Genomic DNA, 13,244 nt, shown 5'->3' on the forward strand with positions numbered 1-13,244 from the left:
ACTATCCATAAGCTCAATTGATTTGAACCATAGACAATCTCTCTCTTTAGGCACTTTGGTAGTGGTACTTTGGGTTAAGTAATGTTTGAGCTTGGTGAGAAATTTTAATTAATGTGTGTGTGTTTTTAGCATTTAGTTTGTTTCTTTATATATAAATATATATATATATATATATATATCTTTAAAAAAAAAAGGGGGGGGGGGGGGGAAGAAGAAGAAGAAGAAGACAATTTCTCTATTTAAAAATCATTTTTTGAAAAAAAAAAAGTTTATTTGAATTTTTGAAAAGTGAGTTTTGGATTTTTAAAAGGAAAATTACTTTGGAAGGAAAAAACTACTTTTGGAGATATTTTGAAAAAAAGAGATATTTTCTTGGATATTTTGGAAGATATTTTTGAAACACTCATGACTTTTTCTAGGAAATAATATTTTTAATGAAAAAGAAATTTATCATGAGTTGTTAGAGAGAAAATGAGATTTTATGAAATATTCCTTTGAAAAACTTTTTTTTTTTTTTCCAAGGGAAAGTGAAATTTCATATGTTTAAAAAAGTTACTTTCAATTCTTGGGAAAATAGTTTCTAAGGGAAATTCCCATAATCATAGAAATCATTTTTGTGAGAGAAATTCCATGGTTTTTTCAAAGAAAAATATTTTGAAGATTAGAAATCCATGGGTTTTTTTTATGTGGAATTATGGGTCTCTTAGAAAATATTTTCAAAGTAGTTCTCATGGGTTTTACATGAAAAAGTGTTTTGAAAAGTAAAATTTCCATGGTTTTGTGAAGGAGTTTTGATGAAAAGTACCTTTGGAAGGCATGTGGATGGAAAACTTATTTTAGGTCAAGTACCCAAAGTAAGAGCACTAGCATCCAAGGATGCCAAAAAAAAAAACCTATTTCACATTTTTAAACACTATTTTAACAATTCATTTTACAACCCACCTTATATCCCAGTTTTTATTTTTACATACCACCCAATAAAATAATATAAACTGCCTAATAAAATAATAAAAAGTATTCTTATCTCTCTCTTTCCTTCCACTATCTTTTTCTCTTCACACACAACCACAAGATTAAATATTATTTTTTTCTTACAACCTTACTATTCATAGGTTACAAATTTTTTTAGGTATACAAACCCAGATGGAGTGGGTTTTTACTCTCTTGAGTTGTAAAATGAGGCGTTTACACCTCAAAACTAGAAAAACAGGGAAAAAAAACAAACTGGAAAAGTGCTAGAATTGGGATACAGGCCAGGCCCAAACTAAGTCCATGCCTAGTACTCGGTGGACTAATTTAATCTTGAACTGACAATTATAGCTAGCTCTAGCTACCAAAGCAGCAGCCCTCCCACTCATCCAAATGCATCAAAAACCTTCTAGAATTCTCCCAAATTACCAGAAACTCTCCAAAATTCTCAAGAATAATAATCTCTTTTTTATAATCTAAGTCTTCAAGGGTAATTTCTAGTCATTTCCTTACATTTTCCCACTGTTTTTATGATCTTGGTGATCGAATACGATGCTCGTGTGCATGAGTAATATTTTGGTTGATTTATAATAAGGGTATGCTTATATGAATGTTGTCTTTGTATGCTTTAGTTACTTTAGGATTTTAATTTCAACTTTGTGAATAACTTGTTTTAATCTTTATGCACATGCATAGTGAATTACGAATTTATATGATTATTGGTTTGCTTATCCATGATTTTTTGGCCATTGAAAAATGGATATGGCATGCATGCATAAACGAGAATGGTAGTATTACAACTATGAATGGTATGTCTTAACCAATATATCCCATGCATCATAATTTACATGAACATGCATAATGGATTGTTGGCTTTCTTATTTACATTGCTGTCTTAGTGATTTCCATGAGTTGCTAACATGCTTGGACAAATAGATAATGAATAAAATCTCATTTCACATGGTAGTACTTATTTGATAGATTAATGTTTATACATGATTGTCTGATCTCACATGAGTAAATATGTATATATGCATGTATGTGAGAATTAGTGAGTTAGCTATATATGTGGATTTTCATTCCATGGAATATTTACCCAAGCATGATATTGTCCTCGTTCTTATGAATCATGATTTCCTTATTTGTGTGTTCTTATGATTATTGTTTCCCCTTTTTGAATGGGGTTATATATTAGTTCTTTAGCTAATATTGTAAATTCCATCACATTACATCAAATGGCTTGATTAAAATTCTCTCTCAAAAACATTTCAAAATTTTAAATTTTTTTGCGAATTGTCTTTTCAAAAAGCTTTCACAATGATTTTTCAAAATAAAGGCTCTAATAAATTGTTTTCAAAATAGTTTTTCCCACTTGCTCTAAAATAATTAATTAATAAGTGGTCTATCAAAAGATCAACACCATTTACAACCATTCAAGTCAAATAAAATTTTTTCAAAGAAAATAATAAGAAAACTGTTTCAAATATTCACACACAAAAAATAAATAAATAAAAAGAGCTTTTGTCAAATGATTTATCATATATTTAGTATGCGTTTGGCATGGATGAAATTTGTTAACTTATTTTATTATTCAGCTTACTTTTGTTACTATTCATAAACCTTACTGCACTTTTTGATACTATTTATAAGTTCCATTATATTATTTCAACTAAGTTTTACTTTTATTTACAGTACTTTAGTTGAACCCAAATAAACCCTTAAGGAAAATTTGTGTTTTGACTTGTCAGGTTAGTGGGTCAAATTCGTACAAGCTCATCTTTCACAAATTGGGTTTTAGTTTGACCCATTTTTTCATGAGTGAAAAATCCGTCTTCCCAGTTTTTTCATTAAGTTAATGAAATCTTTTACTTTAATACTTAGGTTATATCTTTTAAGCTCGAATTTATTTAGTTTATCCTGGGATTTCTTAGATTTTAAGACTTCCCTAAAAAACTTATGACGCACACTTAGAAAACTAATAGAGTTGACATCAAACATGTCATCTCAAGTACTGATACATTGAGGCCTATCCCTGACAACATCAACTTAAGAATTGAATCCTAAACAAGAGTCAAATCTAGCTCTTATACCAACTGAGAAGCATGTTATGATCTCGTTGCTTATTATATCCTAATGTCGCTAACTTATTAAATTAATCAGTTGTGATGGTGAATGTATTTCTGGTTAATCAAGCCACAACAGCAAATCACCATATAAAGTAAAGAACACTGTGATTCTTGACAATGTGAAAAACCTAAGGACGGATCCAAAGGAAAAAAAACACACTAAAGGTATTAACTACCCAAAGCAGAATTTCACTACTTAGAATTCAAGTGTATAATTGAACAGACCATTGTTTCTAATTTCTACCCACAATAGAACTTACAATATGGCCCCAAACTAGTCCAAGCACCTTGGACTCTTCTATTATGAAATTATACGCACTAACTTTGTTCATGATTTTGAGGATTGCCTCGAAGATTCCTTCCTTGCAACAAACTTTGGTAGCTTTGTGGTTATAGTAATCGATCACCAATCTTCAAAGATACAATCTTTAGATGAACTTTCTTAATCTTTTGTTCGGTGGTGATACAAAAGGAATTAGGGTTTTCAACTTTTGTAGCACAATATAGGCTTTCTCTCTTCTTATTTCAGTTGACTTTGGTGTGTCGTTATATACTTTTGCATGTAGGGCTTGAAATCCAATCATAAGTTGACTTAATGGGCCTTTACAAGAATCAAGCTTCCCAATTCTCAATTGATTGAAACTCAGTTGAAAGTCGATTGAAGGCTTGTCTTGATTGATTGGGGTCGATTGAGAGCAATGTAGAGATTACCGAAACATAGTTTTGCTTGAGTTAAATTTAGGTCTTCGTCTTGAACTCGAACAATAACATTACAACACAACAAGATTTGCAATTTGTCATGGTTTGTCAACACTAACCCAAGATATCCATTGCATATCATCCTACCAATCTACTATATCCCGCTTAAGAATCATGCATAAGCTTCTTAGATAGTCATTGCACCTCAAAATTCTCAATAATTTTTGCATATTTAAAAATAAACTACAAGATCAAGGATCCAATCTATGAAGTCTCCTTTTTAATTCTATACCATCTAAAGAATGACATATAACTAAATTTAGGAATGCAATCACTCTCACACATATTCTAATCACTGGATTTGCTAGCATCTTGTTTGTAAACCACAAGTCCATGCAAAGACAAAGCTATGATACCAATTAATGCAACTATAAGAAATACAAAAGTTCTATTTCAAGAAAAAAACTCTAAAATTTATAGAGTTACTTGAATTCACAAGAAGAGCAACTATTAAATCCACTAGAAATAAGTAGAATTGTCAAAAGAGCTTTTAATTGGCCACTATTAGACTTCAATTCCGTTTATAGACTTGGAAGCCAATTTAAAATCTCCAAGATTGATTGACAATTAAAAATATTTTAAAAGAAATCTTAATTGATACCCTATCATAAAAGGATCCTAATTTGACTAGAAAAATATTAAAATCACCTAATATCAAAGAAAGAACAGCCTATAGCCTAGCATTTCAAAAATTACATAAAAAGATCAAAATTAATAAACAAAAGAATTGAACTCTCTATTCTTTCCTAAATTGATAAAATAGAAGGGGAAAAAAAAAAAAAAAAAAACAACAACCATATAATGTTGTTTTCAGCTTGATAGTCTAGTTGACAAGAGTGAACGAAAGCACCATATTGATCTCGATCTGTAAGTTTAAGCACGAAATTGGAAAAGACCAAACTTAAAGGACTGTATTGAAACTAACCAAAACTAATGTATGTAATATATAATTAAGTCAAAAAAGAATAAAGTTTTTTCTCAAAAAAAAGAAGAACAAAGTTATTAAAATTTATTGTATTGCAATACCTAAAATTACCTTAAGAAATAAAAGTAATTATATAAATAGGGTAAAATACACTTCTTTCTATTATTATGTTTTCCCATTGAAGTCAAACAAATTATTTTTTAATTGATCAATATGATAGTATTTCTAATATATGATTGCTCTTTATCATCAAGTCAAAAGATCAATTAATTTTTTGTGTAGGTAAAGATGAAACCCTAGATTTTTTATTCTTATTCAACAGCAAATATTTTACCAATTGATCTAATTAGAACCCACAAATTCAAAAAATTAAAAATAAATGATTTGCTTACTTTAGCAAGTGATCTCCTCTCAAATATTTTCAAAAATTGATTAAAAATATATATAAATGAATATCTATAGTGTAAAATATATGCATTTAGTTTTCATGTATATTTGAAATGAATTTATTTCATGATTTAGATTATATGTTTTAAAATGTAAAGGTAATTCACTATCATGTCTTATAAGATTTCAAAAGATGTGACATTCTTGACGCTATAATAGTAATTGAAGATCATATTCTCTTTTTAATTAGAATTGTTTTAATGAATACTTTGAGAAGATAAATTTAAAAACTTATTAAGAAAAAAGAAAAAAAATTATCAAAAAAAAGAAAAAAGAAAAAAATTAAATTTTTAATAACATTTTATATTTTCTATAAAAAATTGTATCCAAATTTTTAAAAAATAATTAATTAACATATGCCCTAAAACCCATTCGTGTTTCGCAAACACTGTCGCGGCTTTTTCCTGAAGCCTAATACCACCTCTTTTTCTCGAAGCAGAGGCAGAGTGAGCTACGGCTACCACACAACAACGGTCGACTTTTTCAGCTCCTAAGCTTCTCTGTTCCGTACGTTTCCATAACACTCGCACGCAATTCGTTCCAATTCCATGTCCCAAAAAGCTTAACAAAACAGGAATCAAGCTTCATGTAACATTCACAAAGAAGCTGCACTGAGAATATGATCCTACCAGTGGTGAAGTTGGGGACCCTCGCTCTCAAAACTATTTGCAAACCCATTGCCAATCGGCTTAAAAAGGAGGCTGGCTTGCACCCCAAGTTCAGACACTTCATTATCGACTTCGCCCAGGTTCTCTCTCTGTCTCTGCCTTCACTGTTTTTTTTTTTTTTTTTTTTTTTTTTTTTTTTTTTTTTTTGGTATTAATTTATACGTGGGTTTCGCATTGAATTCGGTTTTCAATTTTCATATATGGGTTCCTTTCATTTTCTGTTGTCATCTCTTGATTCTGGGTTTTGGTTTCTTTTGCTGATTTGGGTTTTGTGTTTTGCATCTGTACTGTATAAATAGCTCTGTCGTCACCTGTTTATCATATGGGTTATTTGTCAAACACAATTGATACATGTTACAATTATGAATTGCAACCTATATTTTGTGCAAATTGATGTTTTTCTTCTTTGCTTGATTTAGTTGTATTGGATGCTTTTTTGATCACAGATTGATATGCATGCATTTGAAATGAGATATCATAGACAAAGTAGCTTTTGAGTTACTATTAGATAAACTTTTAGTAAAACAGCAGACTTTGTTTTTTGGTATCTATGTTGTTGTGTCTGCCATTATGTTGATTTTCTTCATATTTTTGTTTTAGAGATTTATCGTAGTATTAGCTTGGAAATGGATTCTATTTCGTGGCTGGACCTTAAGCTGTAGGTAGCATTTCTGGTAACTTGGGTGTGATTGGTAAAGCTTGCACTGCTGAATCCTGGAACCAAGAGAGTTGAAATTAAATGAACAAATAATCACTTACATTTGTGTTCTTATACCATTCCAAGGATTTCTTGTACAGGTGTATCTGTAAATGTATATATTCAATGGGCCATTGTCCATGCTAAGTGGACTGGTTAACAAACTTCTGTGACTGTGAGTGAGGCATCATTGAATAGTCATTTAGACCAAAACTAAGAATGAATATGAAAATATTAAAGATCTCACCTAGAACAACTTGGTAAGCACCAGCTTCCTCTCTCATCTTTTCTCATAACATATATAATAAAAATAAAAAATAATAAAAATAAAAAACTATAGAATTACAATTTTGTCATTATTTTGGAATTTTTGCTTAGGCTGGTTCAATATGGGTTGCATGGGTTAAAGACTACTTGCTTAGAAGGATATTTTGGGCTGTACCTCACATTACAAGGGGCTTGAGTGAAATTCTTCAGCTAAGGAGCATTTCTTGACCTTTACTGAACTCTAAAGTGGAGAAAGGGAATTATCTTTGGCACTATGCAAGGACTACTCTATTTGAAATATGGGCATTGAGACTTGTATAATATTACAAGTTAAATGCAAACTAAAGTATATCATATTTTGCAAAGAGGGACATGGATATGGCCTCTGGTTAGATCAGATTATCTGGTTGAAATTCAAAGAAGGCTGCATGAAGTTTCATTAAATGATAAACATGCAGCCATCTTGGCCCTCTAATTGCCTTCCAAGATTAATAGTTTCTATTGTCTCAAGACACAGAAAGAAATAAGAAGAAAGTTGGCTTAAGTAAACTGGTGGAAGCTAAGCTAGTTTAGTGGAGCCATTCTCAAGCATTCCTTTAGTTGTTGTAAATTTATTCTTTCTACCAGAGATAATTTGATAAGCAGAGGATAAATGGTTGATTCTCTATATACTTTCTGCAGAATTAAGCTTGAGAGTGGAGACCATTTTTTTCATTAATGTTTCTTTACTGAGTACAGAAGATTGTTTTCAGCAAATGTTAGATCAGAGGAGATGTAAGTGATTTGAGTGATAAATTCAATTAAGAAGTAAACTATTTGAAGGGTAAAAGTTTCAAGGCTTCTCTTTGTAAATTGGCTTGGTCTACAACTATATACGTCCTCTAGTTAGACTGAAACTCTCAAGTTCATAAAGACAATAAAAAATGAAGAGGGATTAGTACAATTAACCTTGGATGTCGTAAGATTCCCATTAGCTACAGCCTACAATAAAGAAATTTCCAAAACCTATTTGGAATAAATTTCTTTGTACTTTTCAGAATGTCCATGTTTCTGTTTTTTATTAGTATTGAGTTTGGCAGTTATTAGTTAGTTTATTAATAGTATCTTGTATTGCTTTTGTACTTCTGAGCTGGTTGTAAAATTTTCTTCCAGTTAAGTGAAATTTGATCATTCGTCCCCATCCCAAAAAAGAAAAAGAAAAAGTAATTACTTATCAAGAAAAAGAAAAAGAAAAAGTAATTACACTGCTGTTGTAGATTTGATTACCTCTAATTAATTTTGACTATTTGCAACATGTGTCCGCCTGTGTCGGTGCTTAGTGTCACATATTTGTTTCACAGCAGGTCTCAAGTTTGGGAAAAGGAGGAGGGTTGCGGTAGGTTGACAACCAACATAAATTTAATCACTTTATTATGAATGGAAATACATGTGGCCAACCCTAACTAACTTGTTGAGAATCCATAACCCTAAAATTTTGAGAACAAGGCATTGTTGTTGTAATTTGTGTAAGCCATTCAGAGTAAATGCTGTAAAATTATATTCAGTAAACACATTTGCTGATTTCAGTTGTTAAGTTAAGTTGAGTTTTTTTTTTTTTTTTTTTTTTTTTTTTTTTTTGGGGTCATTTTGAAGCTGTATTCTGTTTATATGCTCGATATTTTCATAAAGTTCAGGGGTGTTTCTCCTTTAGAATCTTTATGGACTGGAAATAGATAGAGGGGAGTTTGAACAGGAGTTCATGGGATGGAAATTTTTTTGTTGTGTGTTTTGAAATCTTTTCAACCCTTTCTATGGTCACAGGAATTAAGGTGTTCCACATTTTGGTGAAAAAAATAAATAAATAAGTAAATCCAATATTGATATCATACCAGTTAGTTTTGTAGTTTAATTTGTTATCTACCAACCCCACCCCCCCTCCCTCGCTCCCCCCAACCAAAATAAATAAATAATTAACAAAAAAAAAAAGAAAAAAAAAAGAAACAAATTCACATCTATAAACAAATCATAATTTCCATTGAAGGAATGAAAAAAAAAGGAGTTGCCTTTTTACTTATCAAAAAAATATTTTGTATTTTAATAATTTAAGTAAAAAATTATCAATTTTATAATTTGAAATATGGTACTGATGATTTCTACTATATCTTACTTATGGTATGGAATCAGGCAAATCATCGATTCACAACAAAAATGCAAAGACGCATTTATGGTCAGGCAACTAATGCTGCAATACACCCACTTAACGAGGAGAAAGCTGTACAAGCTGCTGCAGATCTACTTGGGGAACTCTTTATCTTCACGGTACTAATAATTTCCAGTTCCTACTTGTGATATGCCCTTGCCTTGTTTTAATATTGGACTTAAATTAGTAGATATTTTGACTGGTGGTGGTGGGTTTGTTATCTTGCCTGTTGAAGGCATGGTGCTGGTTCTGCTAAAGTATGTCATGGTAGTCTCTATTTACATAATGTGATATTATCAACTGGAACTCCATTCTTATATGTTGATCTTTTTGAAGGATGTTTCACCATATTGCTAGGAAATGCTTATGTGATTCAGCCATGGAAGAAAAGTCAGGTTTCTATCTTTGGAGCGATTTTCAATTTTGGAAAGTTAAGGGCTTGTAATATGTGGGGCCATCATGCCACATTGAATTGAAGCAAGACCTATCACCTATATGGTTTTGAAGCTTATATTATAAATATCTTAGGGATGGAAAACGAAATTCATGCAAACTTTAGGGACAGAAACAATATTTTAGCCATACAAATACTAACCTTAAGCACTGTGTTTTTATAATTCTCCACCCTAAAACCAAAGTTTCAGCCCTAAAGCCCAAAATATGTCCTATGTCTTTGTTTTAATGACATAATATGGCAGGATATAATGTGGTACTTTCTGGTATATGAGACCACAAATTTGGCAAGTCCAACTCGGAGAAAAGACTGATTAGATAACTTACAAATATGATTTAGCCAAATATTATTCTTTTTTCGTTTCCATAAAATAACATGGTAATCAGAAAGATATCTTTGTATGACTAATTGACCCAAGGGATCTTCCATCTGGCCTGCAACAAATTAACTTTGTTTGTACAGCAAATTTTGGGAGAATGGCCTGTCAATGGACTATTAATCTCAATTTTACTTCTTTCTTGATGCGTTAAGTCAATTTTAAACTTAAAAACTTATTTACTTGGTTATCTTTATAGGTTGCTGGAGCTGCTGTTATTTTTGAGGTGCAAAGAAGTTCCAGATCAGAAGCAAGAAAGGAGGAACTGCGCAAGCAGGAATTACAGGTAAGTGTTGTTATTTTCTCTGACATAGGATACTCCAAATCGGACCTTCTGAGTTTTTTTATTTCATTGCTATTCTTCAAGTATCCTTCAGATGACATTTAGTTCAGTCTTCCACATTGTGCATTTTTTATTTATTCAATTATTTTGATGGTAATGTATGATTCATGTTTGGAAGAACATTTGTGTAATGTGGGGAGTAAATGATGAGTTTTTGGAAGATGTCATTAGGTCCTCTTGTATCTAATTGGTCTAACATATTGGGTGACCTCAGTTCTATTTTAATTAGATTACTAGGATGCATCAGGTTGCATGTCCTTGTGACAAGTTGAACAAGCATGGAAATATATTCAGAAGGGAAAAGATTATATGGCATTATTAAGACACCAAAGAACCTACCATTGCATGCAGTTGGTCTGACATATTGGGTGACCTCAGTTCTATTTTAATTAGATTGCTAGGATGCATCAGGTTGAATAAGTTAAACGGGCATGGAAATATATTATGAAGGGCAAGATTGTATGGAATTATTAAGACACCAAAGAACCTACCTATTTAATGCTAGACATGACGAGTATATGGACCTCAAAAAAAAAAAAAAATTGTCCCATCTAATGAACTTTAAGGAATATGAAGTTTCATATTTGCATCTTTAAGCAGAAGCAGGTCAACAGAGACTCCATTTAACTTAACCTTATCTAGGCCAAATCTCTATCTCTCTCTCTCTCTCTCTCTCTCTCTCTCATCAGATCCAATTCATGTAATTAATACACCATGCTCACTTGGTTACCAGCATTGAAGTGTCCTATATACAACACAACTAATTCTATTTAAAATATATTAGTTTGAATCTTGCCTGACTTGTTAGCAGTGATTATAGAGAGTAAAATCTAATAGGCAAAATGTCACAAGGAAGATTCGAGGCAATGGAATGCCTCCAGAAAACTATAACTTCTTTCTGTACTTTCCATGTAGGATGTTTTCTATTTTATTATTGCAGATAGTTCTTTTCCTGATTATCCTGTATTGATTGATTACGTATTGTTCATTTGATGGGTTTTGCTTTTGAAGTGATCCATAATGTGTGTTTGCTCTTCTCATGATTTTGAAATCTTGGGTTGTTAACTTATTAAATAATAGCAGGTTATTGACCATGGATCTATGCCTGTCATCATCAACTTTGAAATAGATCTGTCTATACTGTTCTTAACCCGGAATTTGTGCATGTTTATCTACTGATCTAGGCAATGAAGCAAAGAGATGACGATTTGACTAAAGAAGTTGGGCTTCTTAGAAACAAGATTGAGGAGCTAGAAAAACTTGCCAAGGGACGAGGACTCGCTGGTATTTTCAACTTCAGGCATGCCCATACCATTGAAGATGATAAATCAAAAAACACATGATCATTGCAAAAAGTACAGAATTAAGTAATCTTGTAAGCATCAACTTCCTTAGGTTTGTTTCCACTGTTGCTCTTTTGGTTTTGGCTTAGCAATTTTACTACTGCATATGTTACTGTTGTAGCTTTGGTATTTATTGACTGATTCAAAGAATATGATACCAAGCTACAGAACGAACAGTTCCTTCTGTTCCTCAAATCTCTCATTGCAATTTTTGCAGAAAATCACAACATTCCAGAGAACCCAATCATTCAAAGGAAGGCTTGGGGTAACTAATGTCACAACTATTCAAACAAAACAGGCTCTGATTATTTTGGAGTTTATTAATAGAACCCCTTCAAACTTGAAGAAAAAAATCAGAATAATTTTTACAGATTTACTCGAAATTTTATAGAAGGAAGTTTGTATGTTGTAGTTCTATGCAAATTATACAGTTTCTGCTGAATTTTTTTCTTCTAGACCATTTAGGTAGATAGGAGTCCACACTTTTTAATGCTCAATTGTTTCTTATGCAACAACTGGTCAACAAGATGCCTTAGAGCATTAGCATCAAATGTTCTAAAAATATGTTATTTTAACATATCAAAAAATTAGAACTTTATTATTTTAGCATAGTATTTTGGACAATACACGGTATATCTCATCTTCAATTATTGGGCATCTCTTCTTCTTCTTCTTCTCTCTTTTTTTTTTTTTTTTTTTTTTTTTTTTTTTTTTTTGTTAAACTACATATTTGGTTCATATCATTTAAACCATATTTGAATTTAGTCCTTAACTTTTCAATTGTGTCAGTTTGGTCTCTAACCTTTCAGTATCGTGTAAATTTAGTCTCTGTTGTTTTCTTTTAGATGGAAAAGTTTGATGTGTTAAACAACCTAAATAATAAATAAATAAATAAAATTGCCATATCAACTAATGGGTCATTAGGTTTGTTCACTTTTTAAAACTCCCTTTTATCGTCTTGTTCAATTCATTTTGTATTTTTCATTGATATGAAAAGCTATGGCACTACTAAGAATTACGGACGCCCGTCTTAATCTTCACAATCAGTTATAACTTATATCCATCAACCCTTGTGCTCTGGTTTCACTTCCTTTCACCAAGAACCACTCTCCCACATCAAGTTCACACTGGCCCATTTGCACCAAAACTCACAATGACTGATCTTTTCCTTCAGATCTCACCAGAATTACAAATGACCTAATTTCCCCCATTCACCAAGCAACCCTTTTTCCCACACAAAACCTTCGTCTTCCTCATCATTTAATGGTGTCAAAAGATGACGATTTTTTTGGAAGATAGCTAATTTTGTACAAAAGTTTTTAAAAGTGAAAGTTTCAAAGCAACTGAAAAGATCATTGGCAGTTTTATTATTTCTAATTTAATACATGGATCCAAAATGTAAAGTGTGGCCACATTCCCAGCAATATGCTATTCTTTGACTTTATTTATGAAGAGTCTTTTTGTATAAAAACAAGAATAAGAGTAGTACCTTACATTTGAAGCAGAGAGAGAGAGAGAGAGAGAGAGAGAGCAAAACAAGAAGGCGGGTTGTGGTCCAGTGAACCCTGTGGTGTGGGTTGTAAGATCCATTTCTATTAGGGATTTTGATCCCAAATAGCCCCTTGTGTACACGGGAGTCTAACAATTTTTTTTTTTTTTTAACATAATCTGATGTGGCAGTGCAGGTTTCA

At 31.6% G+C, this 13,244-nt stretch overlaps 1 protein-coding gene across 2 annotated transcripts; it reads left to right on the forward strand.

The window, feature by feature from the left end:
• The first annotated feature begins 5,598 nt into the window (after positions 1–5,598).
• Positions 5,599–12,210, forward strand: LOC126695629 (OPA3-like protein). 2 transcript variants are annotated; one of them, XR_007646060.1, is made up of 5 exons: positions 5,599–5,974; positions 9,022–9,156; positions 10,067–10,153; positions 11,395–11,605; positions 11,771–12,210. XR_007646060.1 is itself a non-coding variant. In XM_050392453.1 (5 exons), exons 1-4 carry the CDS (start codon positions 5,846–5,848, stop codon positions 11,551–11,553), a joined length of 510 nt encoding a protein of 169 aa, XP_050248410.1. In that variant the 5' UTR covers positions 5,599–5,845; the 3' UTR covers positions 11,554–11,585; positions 11,771–12,210. The 2 variants fall into 2 exon arrangements, 1 of the variants encoding a protein (XP_050248410.1); XM_050392453.1 differs by having other exon boundaries at positions 11,395–11,585.
• The last annotated feature ends 1,034 nt before the right edge of the window (positions 12,211–13,244 follow it).

The sequence above is a fragment of the Quercus robur genome, chromosome 8 (genome assembly GCF_932294415.1).
Source record: "Quercus robur chromosome 8, dhQueRobu3.1, whole genome shotgun sequence".
Taxonomy (NCBI): Eukaryota; Viridiplantae; Streptophyta; class Magnoliopsida; order Fagales; family Fagaceae; genus Quercus; species Quercus robur.